This window comes from Tamandua tetradactyla, chromosome 17 (assembly GCF_023851605.1).
Source record: "Tamandua tetradactyla isolate mTamTet1 chromosome 17, mTamTet1.pri, whole genome shotgun sequence".
Classification (NCBI taxonomy): domain Eukaryota; kingdom Metazoa; phylum Chordata; class Mammalia; order Pilosa; family Myrmecophagidae; genus Tamandua; species Tamandua tetradactyla.
The window spans coordinates 22460694-22483023 of record NC_135343.1 but is presented as its reverse complement, the minus strand read 5'-3'; the positions used below and the strand labels follow the sequence as shown (position 1 = coordinate 22483023).

The 22330-nt window shown below is 34.7% G+C and overlaps 1 protein-coding gene across 21 annotated transcripts in view; it reads left to right on the top strand.

The window, feature by feature from the left end:
* NRXN1 (neurexin 1) overlaps positions 1-22330 on the top strand; it is a 1149661-nt gene that overhangs the window by 799541 nt on the left and 327790 nt on the right. Inside the window, exon 2 of one of the 21 annotated variants that reach the window (XM_077134206.1) lies at positions 3863-3924. The exons of the other annotated variants lie outside the window; for them this stretch is intronic. Within the exon in view, the coding sequence (XP_076990321.1) occupies positions 3915-3924 (10 nt within the window). The 5' untranslated portion in view covers positions 3863-3914. The remainder of the gene's footprint in view (positions 1-3862; positions 3925-22330) is intronic. 21 annotated transcript variants of the gene reach the window in all.

Here is a 22330-nt window from a genome sequence, read left to right as displayed (position 1 = left end):
GGAGAGAAATGATGTCTCAATGTTTTCATTAGTTTGTGTTAATATGGATGAACATTTTGTTGTTTATTCAGACATCTATCTTTTTAATGTTTTTATATTTCTTTTAACTGTTTTATTAATTTCTTAAATTGGTGATCTGTCTGTGCAGTTCCATTTTTCAGTTGGATTGTGGACATTTTTCTTACTGATTGGTAAAAGTTCTTTATGTACAATAGAAAATTGCTTTTTTTCTCATTAAAGCATATTTTCTTATTTCTCTTTTAATATAGAATCTGTGTTTTCTTTGTGTGTATATGTGAGAGTTTGTATTTGTGCAATTTTCTTCTGAATCTTAAAGATTTATGATTTAAATTTTTATATATTTTATGTAATATATGTATTTGGGGGAACAATATCACCTTAAAGCTGTATCCCTTGAGTCTCCATTTTGAGAGAGGAAGAATTCATTGTTAATTTCTACTTCTAAAGTGGACTTTATTTCAGTCATAATTCATTTTTTTTTTTTCTTTTCTAGCCTATTTTTGTTTCCTTCATCTCTTCTTTAAGCTTTTATTTCAGAGGATTTCCTTTGATTTCATGAAGACTTGAGTGTCCATAGTTTAAAGTATAGAGGAACTTCTCTGGTGTTTATGCTTCATTTATAACTTTTTTGACACGTTGCTTGGTCCCTTTTCTCAAGTTCTCGTTTTCCCTTGGGGTCTCTGGGCCTCTTTTTCAGTCGACTTTTGTTGAATGATAACATGGAGAAGCACAAGGGTGGCCAACTAGGAAAGCTGTATTTTCATTTAATGTTTTTTCACGTTATATATACCAACTCCCCTGTCCTTGTGGCTAAATCGCCTGTCCTGGATGGCATATATTTAACGGCTTCACAGTGAACTCCTGATGTGTTAGGGTTGTTGCTTTGGTGATAGTATTTACTTCTCTTAAGCTGGCCAAGGTGAACAATTACAGAGTTTATTTAACCCACTTTCCCCACCACATTACTGTATCTGTAATCTGCTTCATGCAAAACAGTGTGCCTGTTTCTTGATTCAGTTCAGTGAGCCTCCTGCAGCTAGTTCTCATCATATCTATTCTTTTTCAAAGCACTTTGGCCTGTTGGGTTGTGTGACTTATCTTTGAGGGACTTGGATTGCACGTAGATTATCTACAGAGCTGCCTGCCCTAGTGCCTTCATCCTTTACCTAGGTTCAACTTTCAGGACAATCGGTAGCACTTCTTCATAGGTTAGTTATTTCCTAGGTTTATTAGAGATATAATTCTTTTCTCTTTTTACTGTCTTTTTTAAAAAATTTGGTTGAGAGGAAGAAATGGGGGGGAAAAGAGCCATTGTTCTACCATCTTTCATTAGCACATCCAAGCTTTATGTATTTTTTAGCAATGCTGTTTTCAGTTTGCTAATGCTGCTGGAATGCAATACACTACAAATGGATTGGCTTTTACAATGGGAATTTATTAGGTTGCAAACGTATAGTTCTAAGGCCGAGGAAATGTCCAATTTAAGGCATCAACAAGAGGACATCTTCACTCAAGAAAAGCAAATCATATCGAGAGTTCCTCTGTCACATAGGAAGGCACTTGGTGATATCTGCTGGCCTTTCTCTCCTGACTTGGTTTACAAAATGGCTCTGTCAGCTCCTGTGGGTCCTTCTGACTGCTCCTGAGGCATCTTAATTCTTAGCTTCTCTAAACCCTCTCGGCTGCCTTAAAGGGTTCCCGGTAAGCTGACTAAGACTCACCCTGAATGGGCTGAGTCACATCTTCATGGAGGCAACTAATCAAAGGTCCCACTCAACAGTGGTTCTGCCTGCACAAGATTAGACCAAAAGAACATGGCTTTCCTGGGGTACATAACAGTTTCAAAGCAGCACAAATGCCATGTAGTAATTTATGTAATTATAATAACGTAAAATAAATGTAATACCTATGAAAAGGTCTCTCCATTAATCTGTATGTGTTTATTGAAATCCCACTATATGCCAAAAAATATAGCTGGAGCTGTGTGTTTGCAAGATAGTAAACTATAAAACCTAATTCAGATGTGTCACTTGTCCTCATTGGGTTTCAAGACGTCCTAATATATTTTAACACATTGATGGTTTAGAGAGAAAGCACCATTTTGAGTAAGCTTGAAGAAAATAGAATAGAATTTTACTAAAATTAAAATATCCTCTAAGTTAAAATAGTGCCTGAACTATCCTCTACTTATTCCACACCAATTATAAAAAAGGAATTTTGAGTGACCACAAGTGACCATTTGGATGTTAGGAGGGAAAGAGAAGAATGAAGCAATTATCACCAATTTTTCTTACACTGAATAGTGCTTATAATCCTCTATAAACAGGCAAATAACTCATAGGAAAAGTGCATGATAGTCTTTATTTAAATCGTCCTTATTTATATTTAATTTTACTGCATTACATTATTTGAAGCTGAATATAATTATCAGACTTTTGAAAGGTGATTTCATTCAGCTAGCTTAACAGTTAATTGCAATATATTGGTATTTTTGTGTTTTGTTCCAGTGGTGGTTATCATACTGCTGAATTAAAATATGTATGTGCAACACTTTTTAGTATTCACAAATAATTGTTTGCATGTACAATATCTCAATGTAAGTATGCTATTATATATATCAGTATATATATATTCACATGCATACACACAAATGACTGTTTAAAAGACAATTATTTATAAAATCAAAAGTTATATAGTGTTTATATATAAATGTAGACTCTGCTTCTCTATCATAATTTTCTGGGATCCATAAACTGAATTACGATGAGAAAAATATTTCTATTTTGGAATTCAAATTCTGAAGGTTTTGAGTTATGATGAACTGAGCTGCCTTTTACTTTTGCTGGAGAAAAATAATTTAATTGTCAAATATCTCAGGTTTTACATACTTTCTGAATATTTTAGAAGAATCTAAATACAAACAGCAGTGCTACAAAAATAAGCAAATTTTCACACCACTCAAATAGTTTTTTCTAGAAATAGCAAATCTCAGTCTAGTCACTGATTATATGTATCTATAATTATTGAAGTTTTATATGTTTATGTTTGCTTTTACCACATGTATGCTGCATTTACTGGTAGGATCTAATCTTGCCATATAAAATAAGGGACTGATGATGACCAACAAACATCTCATTTGTTCACTAGTCTGTTTTTACCACGTCCATCTGACATCTGTATGACATCTGGGACTCTCACACATCTTTCCTAAGTCCTCTTTATTTGTACCTTGAAATAAGACTTTCCTAAGGCAGAAATGGGAATGTTCTGTGAGACATGAGTAAGAAACACAGGAAACATAGGGATCCTTATCATTGTAGAAACTGGCCCTTCTACGATAAAAAAAAATTACTTCTTGTATGTCCAATGAATTGAATTTGAAATCTGCCTCTATACACTCTTTGTGCAGTGAAAAATAAAGAACAAGGATGAGCTTTAAAGAAAAGAAGTGCTTTTCCTAAAGTGGACCTTCCCCATTGTTTAAGGCTGAGTGTTAAATTTGACTTTGGCAGAACCTCTGATTCCTACATGCTGCAAGTTATTTTCTTCAAAATGCATTAATCTAAATTTACAGTTTTAAAAGTGTATTTAGTCAAATCTTATTGGAGAACTTAAGAACTGGTTGAAACACGGCAGGAATTTGACAGCTGTAGAAGGAATGTCTTTATTTTTAAAGTATGTATTTATTGGATGTTTCCTTGTTATGAAATTAAGGCATGCTTATTAAAAACTATATAGACAATATTGTGACATAAAATAAAAGAAAAAAGAAAATTAAAATCACCTATAAGTCCATTGGCCAGATATAATTGTTGTTACATTTTGATTTATGTGTTTACAGTCTTTTAAAGATGAATATATGTAAACAAGAAAAATAAAACGAAAAAGAAAAAATGAATATGTGTAAGTAAGTAAATACATAGACACAAGCAGTTATTTAAATTCCAAGTTGAGAGATAGAGTATATATTGTTCTATACCTGCTTTTATACTTTACATGAGTGGTCATATTTTTGCTTTAATATTTTTAAAGATGGTTTTAAGATGATGAGTAAAACCCCTATTAAAGGGCAAGATGCATGATTGCACTGAGATGCACCCAGCAGCTCCTGCCAGGCTGCCACTAAAGTCTCTGATGCCCGGAGAAGGTGGCTTGGCCCACATAGGATGTAAGCTACTGCTCTGTTCACTAGAACATTCTCCCCTGCGAACAACCCAACTCCCTCAAACCAGTGACTAAATCTGGTGAATGATGGTCAGGAGAGGGCATTCATACTGGAACTTTAATATTGTATCTAAGTCATAATTGTATTGAATCTAAAGTCCTCCCTAAGGTTTAATCCAGTGGTATCTAACACCTCAGAGCCAGAATCCCTCTTGTCCTCTCTGGTACGGTCACTAAATCTGGTATCCTGACTCTTTAGTCAGGAAAATGGAATTTGCTTCCAAGGAAAAGTATGTGGTAATCTGTCATCTTTATTTAAATTTAATTGTCATCCCTTCCATTATTGGCAGCTAGGTTTTAATTGCCAGATTTCATTTCCCTTTAAAAAATAGAGGTAAAGCTCTTTGAAGGAAACTAAGTAAAAAGAATAATATTCCTACTTTATAGAGAGAAGAAACAAAACAAAGAAAACTGAATTGATTTGCATATTTGTATTTCTAGACACAGGGTGAGAGAGATGAAAGCCACATCTCATTTTCAGTCAAGCATTATATTCATTAGATTGTGTTGACAAGGAAAATAGAGTGAAAGTTTTATTAGGTAAAATACATGCTGCACAAACTATAAGATGAGAAAAGAAGGAGCATGAGATAAAAGGGGTTTTGATAAGGGTAAGTAGCTTAAATGGGAAATATAAGTCCATTTAAAGAGGTTGAGACTATAAGAGCAAGTCGAGAAGAGAGAAAACATGGAGGGTAATGTATATAATCAATGACTACCTAGTCCAGAAGAGAAAATTCAAAATACTAAATCAATAGATAGCAGGAAATATGGTATAGAATGTTCATTCTTTTCTTCAAGTTAAGATTAAAACTAACAAAAGATTATTTTGAGTATCCTTGGTAAACATCTTATTAAATCACTTCATTTTATTAAGTTATGCAGAGGAGGCCACACTGCAAAGTACTTGTTTTCCTTTTTGTACAGCAAAATATTTTATTTTACTGGATATCTGGTGGAAATAATACAGCAAAAGGAAAACAGAGGAGTAGACAGTTCACAACATATGCTAATTTTTTGTTGTTTTTCTTCTCCCACAAGATTAGCTGTGATTGTAGACAAATCCCCTCCCTCTCGGAGCCCATTTCCTTACATATAAAACACGGGTTTAGGACTAAATGACCTTTGCTAGCTTTTCCAAATCTAGCCTGTCATGATTACCAAATTAATCAGCTTTCAACTGGTGATCAGAAACCATAGGAAATTGTATTTGCCTTTGAGTCTATATGCAGGCTCTAGACATCATTTCTTCAACATAAATATGTAGCAGCATTTGGGACAGGGAGGCACAAAACAGACACTGATTATGCACCTATGCTATGTCACGTATTTTGCTGGAAGCTATGTGGCCTAGATAAAGAATCAGTGACATAGTTCCTGTCTGCAAGGAGTTTAGGGACTTAATTGGGAGGCAAGACAAAGATAACATGAACCAATTGGAGGACAAAGAGCTCACAGACAATATTTCACTTGAAGTGCTAAAGTTATGCTACAGACATTGTCTGGGTGATGTGTGCTATGGGGATTCAGAATAGGAAGGAATCATCCCCTGGGATCCTTGGAACCTGGGTTAATGAACCTTAAATGAAGGGATTGACTCCCTGAGACTGTGAGCTCAATTATGTTGCATAGCCATAGGCTGTTCCCTGAACTCTCCAGCTATTTTGTAAAGTGACCTATTAATGATGAAGACAGATACAGGAGGACAAATCTTTCCCACTAGCTAATTCAGTAAATGCTCTTCAGGTCACTTGTATGTGGATTACTAAACCTAAGGACAATGTGACAATTTATGTTTGTACCCATAGGAAATAGTGAGGTTTATGCATATGACAATTAAAGACCGATGCAATTTTTAGTTATCCCCTAGTTCTCTTCTCTCTTTACTATCCACATTCAACTTGTCTTTTAAATGTCATCTCAGGGTTAGATTCATGGAAAATTTGGGTTACTTCTACCTTTGGATTTCTGTGATTTTCAAACACATATTCTCAATTATGTCTGTTAAAAGAAGTGACCTATGTGAAACATTTTAAGATTTATAAAGTGCTTTAAAAATGAAAGTATTGTTTATATGTCTGTCAGCTCTAATTTGGCTCATTCTGGATTATGGCTCTTATGTAATCAGTGTTTAAGCTTTTCTTTATTCCCTTTAAAGTCTGATATGATATGGGTATTTGATATGTATTTCTTGATTAATTGTCATTAAACCATGTATCAGATTATGTTAATGTTATGGTAATTCATTTAGGAAAGCTCCCTAACATGTACCCTTTTGAATACAAGCACCTTCCTCCTTCTGAACTTAAAGTGTTGATTTTCTTACTGTTTTATTCTTTTAATTTTGGAACCATCCAGAATGTTTATGTTTCAAGTGAAAATTGAGAATTAGATAAGGAATGCCTCCTCTTTACTTTAAGGAAATGAGTTTGCAATAATAATAATGTTATTTCCCTTTTGATCTTTACATTTTCCTTTTTCAAGGACATATACTAAAATATTTAACCCAGTATTTTTGTGAAAAAGAAGAATGAATTTACTTTCTTCAAAATGCAGAAACAAAGAAATTGGTTTGCCATTGGTCAAAGATAGTGACAAAGTCAGAGAGTGGGACTAATTTGTATTTACACTTAAACTGCTCTTTTCTGTACCTTTCCTATCTTTCTCCATCTGCTTCTTTATTTAAACAAAGAAACAACTGATTTTTCATCTTTTTTAATGATATACTTGCAGAGCACATTAGCCTCTGAAAAACAGAATAGCAGTGGATCTATATAAAAGATTGCTTTGGGACTTGTTTTAAGAAGCATGATCATAAGGTGTCAACAAAGCAAGTAACTAATTCCCTAGGTAGCTGTGCTTGCCATACACAGAGATTAAGCTGAGTATTCCATCAGTTTTCTAAAATTAGGAAAAACAAGTAATGCTCTCCCTATTCATTTATCCAAGTAATTTTGATATAAGCTAATGGACTTTAGCTCTTTTTAGTCTTACTTAAATAACAAACATGCCCTTTTGTGTCTATCAACTTTCTCTATCACAATTGACTCATTAATACCAGGGGAGAGTCTATTAGGTAAAGCAATATTAAGAAAAGACAAACAAGATGGAAAAGTGGACAAGGTCAGAATTCACCTTGGCCAATATCAGTGGCAGCTAAGTTGCCTTTTCCTTTTCTTGTCATCACATATGCTTTTCTGATTGTCTAGACTTACTAGGAACTTGATAGTTTCTAGAAATTCAACATCAGATCAGAGAGCATGTTGCTTTTCATTGTTTTCTACCAAAGGGTGGATTTGCCCTTAATATAAGGAGATCTAGAATTGATGAGTTGCCCTTTCACTAAATTGGTGAGTTGTCCTTTTGCTAATATAAGGAGACCTAGAATTGGTGAGTTGCCCTTTCTTTCGTTCATTAATCTACCTTGGATTCTTCTAGAAAATTTTTATTTTGTCTGGGTTATCTCACCTTCAGAGCTCCAACCTTGATTTTGCTCCCTTCCTCTTGATTTTGTGGTAATTGTAGGTCTTTTATTGTCATTCCCATTTCGCTATATTGGACCATCACTGTCCATTCCAGGGTAGTTCTTGGAAAAACTGTGGAGTCAGAGCATTCAAAATTGGCTCTCAGACCTCTTTATGTGACCAGATCCTAGCCTTAACTTGCTCCCTCTCTTACATTCGAGGAAACTAACAGTAGGCAAGATTTAGGTCAAATTATTTAGAATATGGAATGTTAGCTTCTGTGACTCCTGAGTGAGATGCTTTTTTTAAAGTATGGATGAGCATGGTGCAGAGGACAGATTATGTAGGAAAGGTGACCCCCCCCAGCATCGTACCCAACTGTCACTCCTGTTTTTATAAATAAAGTCTGAATATTTTATGGAAATAGAATATTTTCTACATTTTCATTAAGAAAATTCCTTAACATTTGGATACACTGCTGTGAAATTACCTTTTAATGTTTTCCAGTTATTTTAACTGTGGCAGTGATTCGTCCCTGTAGAATAAAATAAAAAAAGGGGTTCCTAGTGAATTGTGCTATTTCTTGCTTTTGGTTCCTATCATTTTCCCTTTTCTGCTAATTGCTGTTGGAAGGAGTTTCCTAACAGTGAGTCAGAAATGAGGAGTCTTGGCTCATGGAAATCCATACGCATTCTTTCCAGAGACTAACTCATGTTGTAATTAATAAAACTATGCAGACTGTGCATGGTTTATTCATATTAGTGCTTTGAATTGAAGATTGGCAGTGTAGTCACTGAATCCTCCTTCATAGTAAGCCTCTGGATTAGTCTCTTCTGATGGTGTGCGTACAGCATATATTGAGAGGTTTAATCTCACAGAAAATAACTGCTCTTTTCTGATTGTCTAGACTTACTAGAAACTTTCTAGTTTCTAAGAATTCAATTTCAGATCAGAGAGCATGTTGCTTTTCATTGTTTTCTACCAAAGGGTGGATTTGCCCTTAATATAAGGAGACCTAGAATTGGTGAGTTACCCTTTCGCTAGAATAAATTCCCCAGGAATGCAAGAGAAGTTTCTGTTGTCTTTGTGTGACAATAGTTATAAGTCCATACATATCAAATAGGTTTGAAAAAAATCTGTCCTGCACATGTCACTGTTTTATAGGACTCCAGGGTTATAATGGATGGAATTTTCTTCCCAGGCGATTTTTTGGATAACATCAGTCTGGAAATGTTTCCTCTAAGAATATGTATAATCATATTAAGGGCTTTGTTGCTACAATTTACTAATTGTTGAAATTCTTCTTTTTTTCTTTTTTGAGAAGAGTTAGTTCCCCAGGCTTAATTTTGTAAACAGTTGGAAAAACTTTTGCTGGTGGTAGGATTATTCCAAAGAAAAGAGATGTGTAGCTTTAATATGAGAGATAACCCATGGTCTTGGTCTCACTTCTTATCTCCAAAAGCAGGGGCTTCAAGAGAGCGTTTTCCTGAAATTTATCTTCAATGTTTATCTCACCATATGTACATAACACTCAAAATCTGCTAAGAAAATTAGAAGATTGCTTTACTGTAAAAATGTTCTAGGGGAGTTTCTCCATTTCACCATGACACTTAGAGAAGTCATCCTTGTGCTGGAATACATGACAATCTCCTCCACAATGACCTGTTTGCATTGATTTATTATTACTAGTTTATTTTTTTTACTGTTCATTTCCTCTTTCTGCTGATGGAAATGCCTGATATTTCCTCTTTATTCCTCTACTTGTCTAACTGTAATTTACCTTCTTTCAAGATGATTATTTTGTCATTCGCTTCTTCTTAGACCTTGCTTTGAAAATGCTTCCCTTTTTTGAAGGAGTGGCTAGTTTCCTCAGATATGCAATGTTAATGGATCTCTGGAGACCTACTGACTATTATACAATGTTATCTATTCTGTTTGTACTATGTATGTGTGTGTGTTGGATTGAAGCTGATTCTATCTTTCTTTTTAAATCACTAGGGAGTTTTTTTCATCCTTTTTCTTTAAGGAAAAGATATAAACCAAATCTTACTGTTGGAAAACTGGTTTAAATGTACACCTTACTGCTGTATTAGCCTTACTTGATAAATCTGTTCTGTTTTTATAATTGCCCTACTGGGTAGGGTAGAACTAATTTCCCACACAAGCCATTTTAGGACATTAGAAGAAATATAGCAGGTTGAAAGCTTCACTCAACAGACCAAGTTCATCAAATCGTAAAGGTCCGTGTAATCTTGAACTTGAGAAAGATGAGCGCAGTTACTGGCCATTGACCTCAGTGGAAATTTATTGGCTTACAAGTTTACAATTTCAGGGTTGGAAAAAAAAAAATCCAAATCAAGGCATTATCAGGAGATGCTTTTTCCCCGAAGACAGGCTCTCTGGAATGCTGTATTCTTTTGTCACATGGGCAAGGCACATGGTGGCATCAGCTATCTCTCCCTTTTCTTCTAGGGTTTCAGTGCTTCCAGCTTCTTGCTTCCTTGGCTTTCTCTCTCTTCCTATAGAGAGAATGAATGAATTTCATTCTCTTATAGACAGCTCCAGTCAGAGTATTGAGAGCCACCCTGAATGGGGGGTGGGGGGGAGTCACATCGTAAGTTCCTAATTACAAAAAGATCCTACTTATGATGGGTCTACACTCACAGGAATGGGTTAACTGATTTCTGCATTTTTTTTTTTTTTTACAATTTCTACAACAAATTTTAACCAAAAACTAAAATTCAACCTATTTTGTATAACATATGAATGTTCCAAATGATTTTCATTATATGTATGAAGAGTCAGAACAGGTCATCATTATAATGATTTGTTTCATTTGGAATCCTCTGATAGATGAACAGTAGAAATAGTCTTAAAGCCATTATAAAAATGTACGCATTCATTCATCAATTGTTGGGTACACACAAGCTTCCATTTTACAATAAATGTATTATTTTTCATTGCTTTAATATGGGACAGTGGGTGAAAAGCGGTCTTTTAAAAGCAGGAATAAAACAGTAAAAGGTTTTCTGTGTTTTTGCTGCTTATTATCTTTGTGACTTTGGACAGGTCATTTGTGCCCCTCCCCTCCGCCCTTAGTAAAAATGATCCTCTTATTGCCAGTTAGCCTCCAACCAGTGCTTGAAAGAAAAGTCAGCATGATAAATGAAATTCAGCCAGTGTGTAGGGAATTGTCTTGTAACTCAGAAGAGAACATGGTTTTCTGCCCTGTGGTGTGAAAGGTTTAATGGCATTTCAAAAGGTGCTATTAATCCACCAGGGAATGAGCACAGTGATGCTTTAACAGGGTGTCTACAACAGACTTTAAATTCTTTACCCCAAAACTAAATCAAACAAACAAAAAACTCATAATCAAACAAAAAATGCAACCAAATGGCTATGGTCTTGGGGAACACTTTTGGGAATACCTTAACGTAGGAATGAGTTTAGAGCCACTGAGTTGATACCCATTTTTCTTTCTTAGCTAGGCCGATATGGAAAATGATACCAGTATAGCTACACCTATACCACATAGGCTTTCACTTTTCCTAGTATTTTTACACCCAAATTGACTGCTGGAATAGGATAATGAATCCCTTTCTAGTTCTGAGTCATATTTGTGACAACAGAACCTACCAAGGCTGATGATAATTCCAGCTTGGAATGATTCTGCTCTTCTAAGTAGGAATTATCTTAACATGTTTTCACAAAACAAATCAGCCAGGGTGGATTTTGCTTAATGCAATTTAATCCAGCCTTTTTAGTAGTAACTGCAGTAATTATAGATTTTAGACTGAGAAGACCTGAGTAATTGGTAATTACCTTTTAATAAATCTGGAACTCATTTGTACTCTCATTTCTGTGGATATTGCATTGTATTGATTTAGGGCGGAGTTACTCTACCAATCGTGTAGGATATAATGCTTTCAGGAAATAAAAACACTAAATGCTTACAGTGCCCAGCAAACACTGTTCATTTTCTTCTGTATATTGTAATTTTTCATGATCATAGAATTATTACGTGTAGAATATCATCTACACAATTATTTCACTGCTATAAAATATAATAAAACTTTTCTATGAATATTAAGTAAAGTAAAACAATTATTGTTTAAAGTCAAAAAAGGAAAGAAACAAATTATCCATCCAGAGAAACCATCACATGCTATCTGCTACCATGTCACTTATAAATATGATCTTCTGCTTTATGCTTATGTTAACTGGACAATGCTGTACACACTGGGATCCAGTTCAAGGTGAATGCCAGCTTTAGTGGAGTGATAATTTAAAACTCAAAGAATAGAGTTGATCGAGCTGGAAATGACCATGGAGTTTGCCTGGCACAACCCCGTTATTTTGAGAAGAAGAAAATAAAGATTTAGGATAGATTCAACAACTTTGGCAAAGTCACCGAGCAATGCATTAGGAACAAATCCATATTTCTTGATTTAAAAAATATCACACATCACATTCTATGATGGCTTTTAAACTGTGTTCATTTGAAATATTTTCCCTCATTTTCATATAGAACAGGAAGAATTTATTAATTCAAAGGGCACAATTTGGTGAGGGAAATAAAAGATCTGATTTATGTGAAAAAAAAAAGAAAAATGTTTTTACCTTTTTGAATACAAATTTTAGTATATATTTCCAAAAATAAAAGGAAGCTCTTTGGGATTTAATATGCTGCTTTTTGTTGTTGTTGTTGTTTATTTTAAAGTTTAGCACATGTATTTCTTTTAGACAATAACCTGAGGGACATTACTGTCTCTTAGAGCATATTTATGCCTTGCAACTAAATCTCTGGAAGCGTCTGGACTTCAGCACATTTCCTTCATCTTAGCTGGTACTTTGTTCTGTGTCAACTTCATCAGCTAGAAAATAATCTTGCTGCTTTCCAGAGTCAGGGAGGAACTTTCATTTTGACATCTTTCAAATTAACTCCAGGTAAAATGAACCTCTTAGGTTTACATTGGAGGCTTCCCTTGTTACATACATTTGCTAAACAAAGTCTGGAAAAATCATTAAATATTATGAAAATTGGTACATGTGACTTCATTTTCAGGACCAAATTCGGCTTAGACAAACATGTCTAACTCCCTTGGATATCTGTGGAAAATCTGTGTTCTTCAGGCTTCACAGTAGAAGTGGCTTCTGGAACATAAATGTTCAAAGCTTTCCACAGTAGAATAAAGAGTTAACAGTTTAATTAGCAGTTTGATTGTTTCTACCAGGTCCTGAAATAAATTTTAGGGACAAAGCTGATGTGGCCTCTCTCTCTCAGCCAACAATGACAAACAAACTCACTGCCATCCCCATCTCTACATGGGACATGACTCCCAGGGGTGTAAACCTTCCTGGCAATGTGGGACAGAAATCCTAGACTCAGCATCAAGGGATTGAGAAAAATTTCTTGACCAAAAGGGAGAAGAGAGAAATGAGACAAAATAAAGAGTGTCAATGGCTGAGAGATTTCAAACAGAGTCAAGAGGTTATCCTAGGGTTATTTTTATGGATTATATAGATATCACCTCATTAGTTAAGGTATATTGGAGAGGCTGGAGGAAAGTGCCTGAAAATGTAGAGCTGTGTTCTAATAGCCATGTTTCTTGAAAATGATTGCATAATGATACAGCTTTCGCAATGTGACTGTGTGATTGTGAAAACCTTGTCTGATGCTTCTTTCATCTACAGTATGGACAGAAGAGTAAGTCATATGGATTAAAAATAAATAAATAATAGGGGGAACAAATCTTGAAATAAATTTAGTAGATTGAAATGCTAGTGATCAATGAAAGGGAGGAATAAGGAGTATAGAAAAAAAAGGGAAAACAAAGGCTAAAATATATTGGGTAGATGGAAATATTAGCAATCAGTGAGAGAGAGGGATAAGGGGTATTGCGTGTGTGAATTTTTTTTCTTTTTTCTTTTTATTTCTTTTTTTGAACTGATGCAAATATTCTAAGAAATTATCATGGTGATGAATATGAACTATGTGATGATATTATGAGTTATTGATTACATACCAAGTATGGTATGATCATATGGTAAGAATGTTTGTGTTTGTATGTTCTTATGTTTAAAAAAAATTTTTAATAAAAGAAAAATTCAATCCATCAAATCTTTGAGTTTTTTGTTTTTTGTTTTTTTCCATTTGAAAACAAGAACACATACAGAATTCATTAACAATATAGTCCCACTTGGCCCCCAAGTTTAACCTGCCTCAAAATGAAATCTGTTCTGTGGAAATGCCATAGAGGAATAGGGGAAGTGACTTGGTCTCCCAAGGATACTCAGTGTCTCATTTTTTCAAGTAACAATTTTGTCTTGCTGAATACTGTGCTCCAAATACATGGCTTAGGCTGCTGCTGTGGTTTAGATTTTCATACCTTTGGGTTAGCACTACTCTAATATTGTCTTTACAGGGATTTCTTTACAGGTTAGGTCTGGGACTGATCTTATTTCAACTGTGTAAAATTGCTTCTTTCCATGAAAAAGTTTGAACTTCTTTCTGCCACTGCTCTTTGCTATGCATGAAATAAAGTGGTTGTGCTGGTTTGAAACTGTTATGTACGCCCAGAAAGAACAGGTATCTATGTTCTTGCAATTCTAATCCAATCTTGTGGGGGCAGTCGTATTGTATGCATGGGACCTTTTGAGTAGGTTGTTTCCGTGGACATGTGAGCCACCCAGTTGTGGGTGGGATCTTTTGATTAGATAGAGATGTGACCCTGCCTATTCAAGGTGGATTTTAATCCTTTTTCTGGAGCCTTATACAAATAGAATAAAAGGTAGAAACATAGAGCACGCTCAGAGCCAACACAGACACAGGTGCTTGAAGATGCTGAAGAGCCATTTGAAACCAGAAGCCTGGAGAGAAGGATAGCAGACGTCATCATGGGCCTTCCTATGTGACAGGGAAACCCTGGACTCAATAGGCCCTTCTTGAGTGAAGATATCTTCTTGTTGATGCCTTCTTTCATAGTCTTAGAAGTTTAACTTATAATTTAATAAATTTCCTTTATAAAAACCAATCCATTTTGGGCATATTAATTCCAGCAGCTTTAGCAAACTAAAATAGTTGTTGAGTAGGAATTCTGGGTCTTTTCTGCATCTCTTGCATTTCTCTTCACATGAGGAGTTTTGTTGTATTTTACAGAGCAGTAGGGTCCATCCAAGATGAGCTGAATTTCCCTCTTAAGCCAAACCCTGATGTTTCCCATGTCTCACTAAATAGCTGCTGTGTCTGCTTGTATGGGTTGTGCACTTGTGAAAGTTATTCTATTCATATAGTTGTCCCTCTAGAGTTACATGTTTAATATGATAATATTCTAGGAAATAGCAAGCAATGTTTTTTCTGATAAAATCAATATACTATGACATTTTCTCAAAAGGTGGAATTAAAGAGTTTCAAGGAAGATTTGCCTTTTTCTAATTTGCTTTGAAGACATCATATGGGCTATGGTTAGCCATGCCTACTATATTTTAGGAGACTGAGAGCCTAGTTGAAAGTCATAGTTATGATATTGAATGTCTACCTAGATTTGTTCTTCAGGGAAAGACTTTCAAATATTTTGTATTTAGAGTCAGCAGAGTTAATAGAGTACACAACATGCTTTCCCATAGTGGTAGATTCCATTACTCCCTCTCACCTTCCATTATTGAAAAGTGCAAGAAATGCAGATAATCCAACTTTACCTACAGATACAGGGATTTGACACTAGGCTCAGCCATTATCATAGCCCTGTTTCCCACCTGTGCAGCATAAATGGTAAATCAACAATCCCTATCATAATAAAGACGTCTTCATGCAGAAAAAGATTGATAAAATCTTAATGAGCATAAGAAGTTTATCAACTAGGCACAAAGAGTTAGCCAAGCAATTATATGCAGAAAACCCAGTAGCAATCTAGCAAAAGACATGCTGGGGAAATATATTACAGTTCAATATTTTCCATAAATCAATTTCTTAAAATTATTGGAAGAAAACAAACATTGCAAATGTTTATATGATAAATGTGATCGCGAATTCAGGTGGGGTTCATGGAAAGGTCTTATTAAAAGTTAAATACTGCATTTGGAGAATATTTAAAGAAGATGAGGAGATCCAAGTTAGTTTTGTGTGCATGACTTATGATCTTGCAAAAAATATTTTAGGAAAAAGCACTGACAGCTTTCATTTAAATATCCCTTTAAACTTACATGTTTGATTGATTAACAGGACATTGAAAAACATCTATATACACATTAGTGTGGAAAGAATTACAGGTCTGTAAAAATGCTACAATATTCTTACCTGAAAGAGATGAATGAATTCAACATAACAAGCTCAATATATTCCTAGCCCATTCTGTGCCTCCTCTGATGTTTCCTTTCTCTGTGAATGACATAGCTTCCATTCCCATAAAGTCAAAAACTTAAGAGTGAGCTTCGATTTCTCCCTCTTTCCCGCCCCACATCCAATCAATCATCAAAGTTCCTACTATATTGAATTCTTTATGTTTCACACATCCATCTATTTCTCTGCATCCCCATAGTAAAACTATCTTAGTTTAGATTATTAAAAGTTTATTCCTCTTTTTTTGTGAAATAACCTCTGATGGGCCTCTTTGCCTCAGTTTCTTCCCATCCATTACATTTTCCACATAAAAGCCATGATTACCTTGCTAAAACTCAAAACTGATAGTATTTACCCACTGAAATTCCTTTACATGGCTCTCTTTATTGCTTTGTTATACACCCCATCCCCCTTAGCATGAGCCTTGTTGATCTGGGAAGAGTATGAGCAGCAAATCTTGGGAGTATATAGGATGAGGATAAGAAAAAAGACTTCTGTGCCCTAGGCATGTTCACTAGTTTCTCCAGGGTGAGTGACAAGGCTATCTATTTGTGGATGGGGCTTTGTTTTGTGTATTTCCTAGCACACCTATCACAGCATGCTATCACCTTTCCTTGAGCTTGAAAACATTTGATTAGCTTATTGGTGAATGTCCTGTATAATTACAATGGAAGTTGTCATTTCTGATTCTGAATCCATTCCATACAGCTGACTCAAGGATGTAGACCATACAGGTTTATGATTTCATATAGTTAGTGGGGTTGAAAGGAATATTGATTGTGCTATTTGGCAATCTATACCTAAAATGTATAATATAGAATGTGTATAATATAGCATCTCAAAATGGTATTTACCAGATAGATAAGAGCATGATAAATGAATATGGAATTAAATGTCTCTTACAAATATTAATATGGAAGAAGAATACCAAATAGTTGAAAATCTGTCAGTATGAGGGATTTTTGTGTTACTGGTAAAAAAAATAACATCATCTGGGAAAAAAAAGTTTCATTATCATGCCTTTAAAATACTCCTTTGCAATTATTTTATATATTTATTTACATAAGAGGTAGATACCCAGATTCAGAAATTTTCTTTGATTTAGAGCTTGGTTATTTTGGTATTGAAAGCTTGAATTAGTAGCACCAAAAGGCCATTCTGCAAGGGAAGAGTTTTTCTTTGGCTTTTCATTTGTTTTCCTTTGCTGTTTTAATACCTTAGTGAGTATCAGTTATTCAAATCTCACTTTTTCTGATGAGAGAACGTAGCCCTTTATTTTCTTTCCTGAGATATATTCATATATAGTCTTAATTCTATATCATTTGTAAGTATGCACTCATTAAAATTGAGAGAAAGAAAAGTGTTTAAATGTATATGGTTATGTGAATATACACAATAGATACTCCATCCTAACATATGATACAGTATGTAGGCCAATAGAAAATTATGACTTTTTGTTTTATTCCACATTTGAAATTTGAAAAGAAAAAAATAATTTTACTAGATTTTTTTTCTTTTTTTAAATTTTTTAATTAACGGAAAGAAAAAAAAAAGAAATTAGCACAGCATTTAGAAATCATACCGTTCTACATATGCACTCAGTAATTCTTAACATCATCACATAGATGCATGATCATCGTTTCTTAGTACATTTGCATCGGTTTAGAGGAACTAGCAACACAACAGAAAAAGATATAAAATGTTAATATAGAAAAAAGAAATAAAAGTAGTAATAATAGTAAAAAAAAAACAACAAACAAACTCAATAGTCTTTTTTCTCAGTACTCTCAATTTGTAGCACTCCGATCGTATTTTCTAAATTATAGTTCTTTCTAAGACATTGGGAAATGTTGATGTACAGATTTTAACACATTATAATTTTCTTTGTGATCCAACTTTCCATTAACAAGTCTTTTGTTATGTCTATAGTACAGAGATGTGTGATTCTAAAACATCAAATGAAAATGAAGATATCATCCAAATAGTTTTGATATTATATATTTTCTTAGATTCACCATGTCAAATGCTTTAGATATCTATGAAGTACCAAGTGATAGGTTCTGAGGAATCTACAAAAAACTAGTTCTTATCCTCAATTTAGAATATTGCTTGTAAAGACAAACCAATATAAAGTTAATATAAATGGAATCCTAGTAGGTCAAATTTGTTCTGTTTTGGTAGTTATATATTTGTTTACAAATAATATATTGTTTTCACTGTCACTGTTCTCAGGAAATGAAGACAGGATACTTACTGCTTTGCCGTAGTTGTCTGTCCTGAAATTCATTCTGGGAGACTCTTCCTCGCAGTGTTGCTATCAAACTTTATTTAACGTTGTGATTAGTGCATAAAGATACCTCCAAACAAAATGTATCCAAATTTGTTATTACTAAGCTTCCCATTGAGAATTTTTTACTTACTGTGTAGAAGTGAGATTTTTCTCTGACAATGATGAAATGAATCTCAGATGAAGAAGCACGTTCCTCCTTCTAATTCCACTGGGATAGTGTCGCTCTTACTGTGGCTGGTTAGTTTAGAAGGGAGAATTATGTGATTATGGATCATGGGGTAGTTGGCCAGTTTAGGTCAGTTAATTTGACTTTGCTGCATGGTCCCAGGCAACACCTTTGGCTGTGCTTTGCAAATGCATGCCAGTTTGTTTTTATTAAAAAAGAATTGAGTAATGGGGTAAATGCATGAAAACCTATGACCTTCCATTGAATCCACCTGGGTGAGTAACGTCAGATTTATATAAAAAAACTGGGAGGTGTTTGATAGGAAAATTTTCACATTTTGTGACATGGACAAATCCTTATACTTCTGTGAGCACTAATTTCTTTCAAATATTGAAAATAGTGATAATTTTAGCTTCTCTATCACATTTACTTGATTATCATGAGGATAACAAAATAATGGAAATTTTTTTTAAAGATATCTAAACATCTATTGCTGTAGAAATGAGACTCCAAAATAAACAGATGTGAAGAAAATGTAAGATTGTGTTTTGCTTATATAATAGTTCAGGGTAAGTGATTCCAAGCTAGGACAGGGCCATTTTTAACCCATGGCTTCCATCTCTGCGTCTAAGACAGTTGGCTCTGTTTTTGTCATCCCTTATTAAGGAGAAAAAGAGAAATGGAAGAGAGAGTTGCGGGTGAATTCCCAAGTCTGAACTGGAAGAATGACACATTTTTACCCTTGTATTATTGGTCGGAACTTAGTCACGTGGTCCTGCCAAGCTGCAAAGAGTGAGAATGTAGAATCTAGTCACATAGCTGTATGCCCAGCTAAAGCTTAAAAGTTCTGTTATAAAGAAAGTAAACCGGATAATGGTGACCATCAGCATTCTCCTCACAGAGAATGATCCAGGCGAGAATGATCAAGATAAAAGAGACTTCATGAAAGAGGAGACATGGATAGCACCAAATAGCTCAATAACAATGGGTTATTTATTTATTTTGGGGGGACAGTGCAGGTTCTACCTGGGTCTGCCACATGGTAGGAGAGAATTCTACCACTGAGCTGCCCTTGCACTGCCAGCAATGGGTTATTGAAGCACCGAAATTTAGTAAAACTGACAACTAGTACATTCTCAGAAAACAAAGCCTTCCCACCCTCTCCTCAGGCTGTTTTTAAAATGCCTCTCGGTGTCTGATATGCATAATTCTATTGATGGTGTCCGAACAAGGGTTATAAAATGATATTGCATTAAAATTCCATATAGCTAACCAACTACTATTTTAATGCCAAATATGTTCAATGTGTAATCATGTTTAGTACATAGTCTGTGAACCTGGTATCATCATATGTCTCAGTAAGAGCGCTCTATCTTATGTTTTAATTCTTGCAAATTGCTTGCCAATTTAATACGAGCTGCATCTAAACAGTAAGTAATTGCTTATGATAATGAGTGCAAACTAATTTGCGAGAATATGTTAATATTCACAAAGCACTTTTATACTGCCTGCTGTTCCAAAAATACTGCTCTCTTGGTTAATTGTAGCTTTTAGATGGCATTATTGTTACACATCAAACTAAAATAATAGCATCAGTAGTATCTACCCTGAAGTCATATGACTATAACTTCAATATACTAAAGAAGAAAAAGAAAGTCACCTTATCCTTTGAGAAGTGATTTAGAATACTTGGGAAGAAAAGGTAACCACAGTCTTAATAATTAAATGTAATTAGTTATTGATAGTAGAAAGGAAATAGACTATACTGAACTAGAAAGGTCCTCTCTGTTCCATAAGAGCCATGAAAATTAATTTAAATGACTTCAAAGGCAGATGGCATGCAAACTTCATTTGAATACAATAGTCCATTTACTATGAATTCAACTGTTAACTTTAGGATGTCTCTAGCTGTTCTGTGTTTTGAGCTTAAATCCTCCTTCACCCCTTGATAGTGCCCTTCCCTATTTGTTCCTTAGATTTTTCTCACTCATTTTCAGAGGTGCCATTTGAAGACTCTAGAGCTCAAAGACAATGTTTCAAATCTGAGGGTCTTTGAGCCTGGAAACCTGAATGTTCAAGGATCTGAGCTACAGATTGGAACCACCTTGTAATGTTAGTCTAGATAGATACAATTTTATGAACTAAATACGAAAGAAGAAAGGTTTGACCCTTACCTGCCCCTGGTCTGATTTGTCATTTTAATCTGCCCTCTAGTGTTTCAATCATTTCAACTTTAAAAATGCGTCTCTCACATAGTTACATGTGGGTGGTATAAAATAAATGTTGTTGAAAAAGGTTTTCTTTTTTCACTGTTGCTTTAAAAATCCATTTCCTTTGTTGTATCATACTGGCTAAAGATCTTCATGAGTCCAAAAACTTTTATTTTGGGATTTTTTGAACATTTTTTTTTAATTGTGAAAAATAATATATATACAAAAAAGCAATAAATTTCAGAGTACATTTTAACAAAGTAGTTGTACAACAGATTTTAAAGTTTGGTATGGGTTGTAGTTCCATTATTTTTCATTTTTTTCTTATAGCTGCTCCAAGACACTAGAGACCAAAAGAAATATCAATATTATTGATTCAGCAGTCATATTAATTTGTTAAATCTTATCTACTTTTACTCTTCCTCCTCTTTTTTCATTTTTTATTTTTTTTTGTAAAATAACATATATACAAAAAAGCAATACATTTCAAAATATGTTGCAACAATTAGTTGTAGAAGGGATTTCAAAGTTTGGTATGGGTTACAATTCCACAGTTTTAGGTTTTTATTTCTAGCTGCTCTAAGGTACTGGAGACTAAAAAATATCAATATACCGATTCAGGAATCATACTTGTTTGTTAAATCCTAACTTCTCCGCATAACTCCACCATCACCTTTGATCTTCCTCCCACTTTTTAAGGTTATTTGGGCAATACCCATTCTAACTTTCTCATGTTGGAAGGAGCTGTCAATAATATGGGATAAGGGGATGGAACTAGTTGATATTCTGGAAAGGCTGGCCCTCAGCATTTTAGGACTTATGTGGTCCATGGACCCATCTGGAGGTCGTAGCTTTCTGGTGTTTGGAACCTTTGTAGAATCTTATATAATGTCCTAGGTATTTAGAATTGGCAGGAATGGTCCTGCTTGGGGGTTGGCAGATTATGATAGGTAGCAATGTCTAACTGAAGCTTGTGTAAGACCAACCTCCAGAGTAGCCTTTCCACTCTATTTGAACTCTCTCAGCCACTGATACTTTATTAGTTTCACTTTTTTTCCCCCTTTTGGTCAGGATGGCATTGTTGATCCCACGGTGCCAGGGCCATACTTATCCCTGGGTGTCATCTCCCACGTTGCCAGGGAGGCTTTCATCCCTGGATGTCGTGTCCCATGTAGGGGGGGTGAGCAATGATTTCACTTGCATTGCTGGACTTAGAGAGAGAGAGGCCACATCTGAGCAACAAAAGAGGTACTTCAGAAGTGCCTCTTAGGCATCCCTATAGGTAGTCTAAGCTTCTCTACTGCATACATAAGCTTCACAATGTCTTTGGATTTTAAATCTTACAAATATCTACAATTCTTTGTCAAAGTGGTTGAACTTCCCAGCTTTGTTTTCCATCTTATAGCATGTATGGAAGAAATGTAAATTTATGGTTCTCAGAATTGGCTCAATTTTACTATCATTGTCATCATCATAAGCAGTTCTGAGGGGCTGAGATGAGGAATGAATGAACAAACAAAATTTACATATATTTTGTTTTAATTTATGTTGATGCTACTGATACTCTTTCTACTAAGCACAGACCAATATGAAGAAAGAAAATGAAAAGTAATTTTG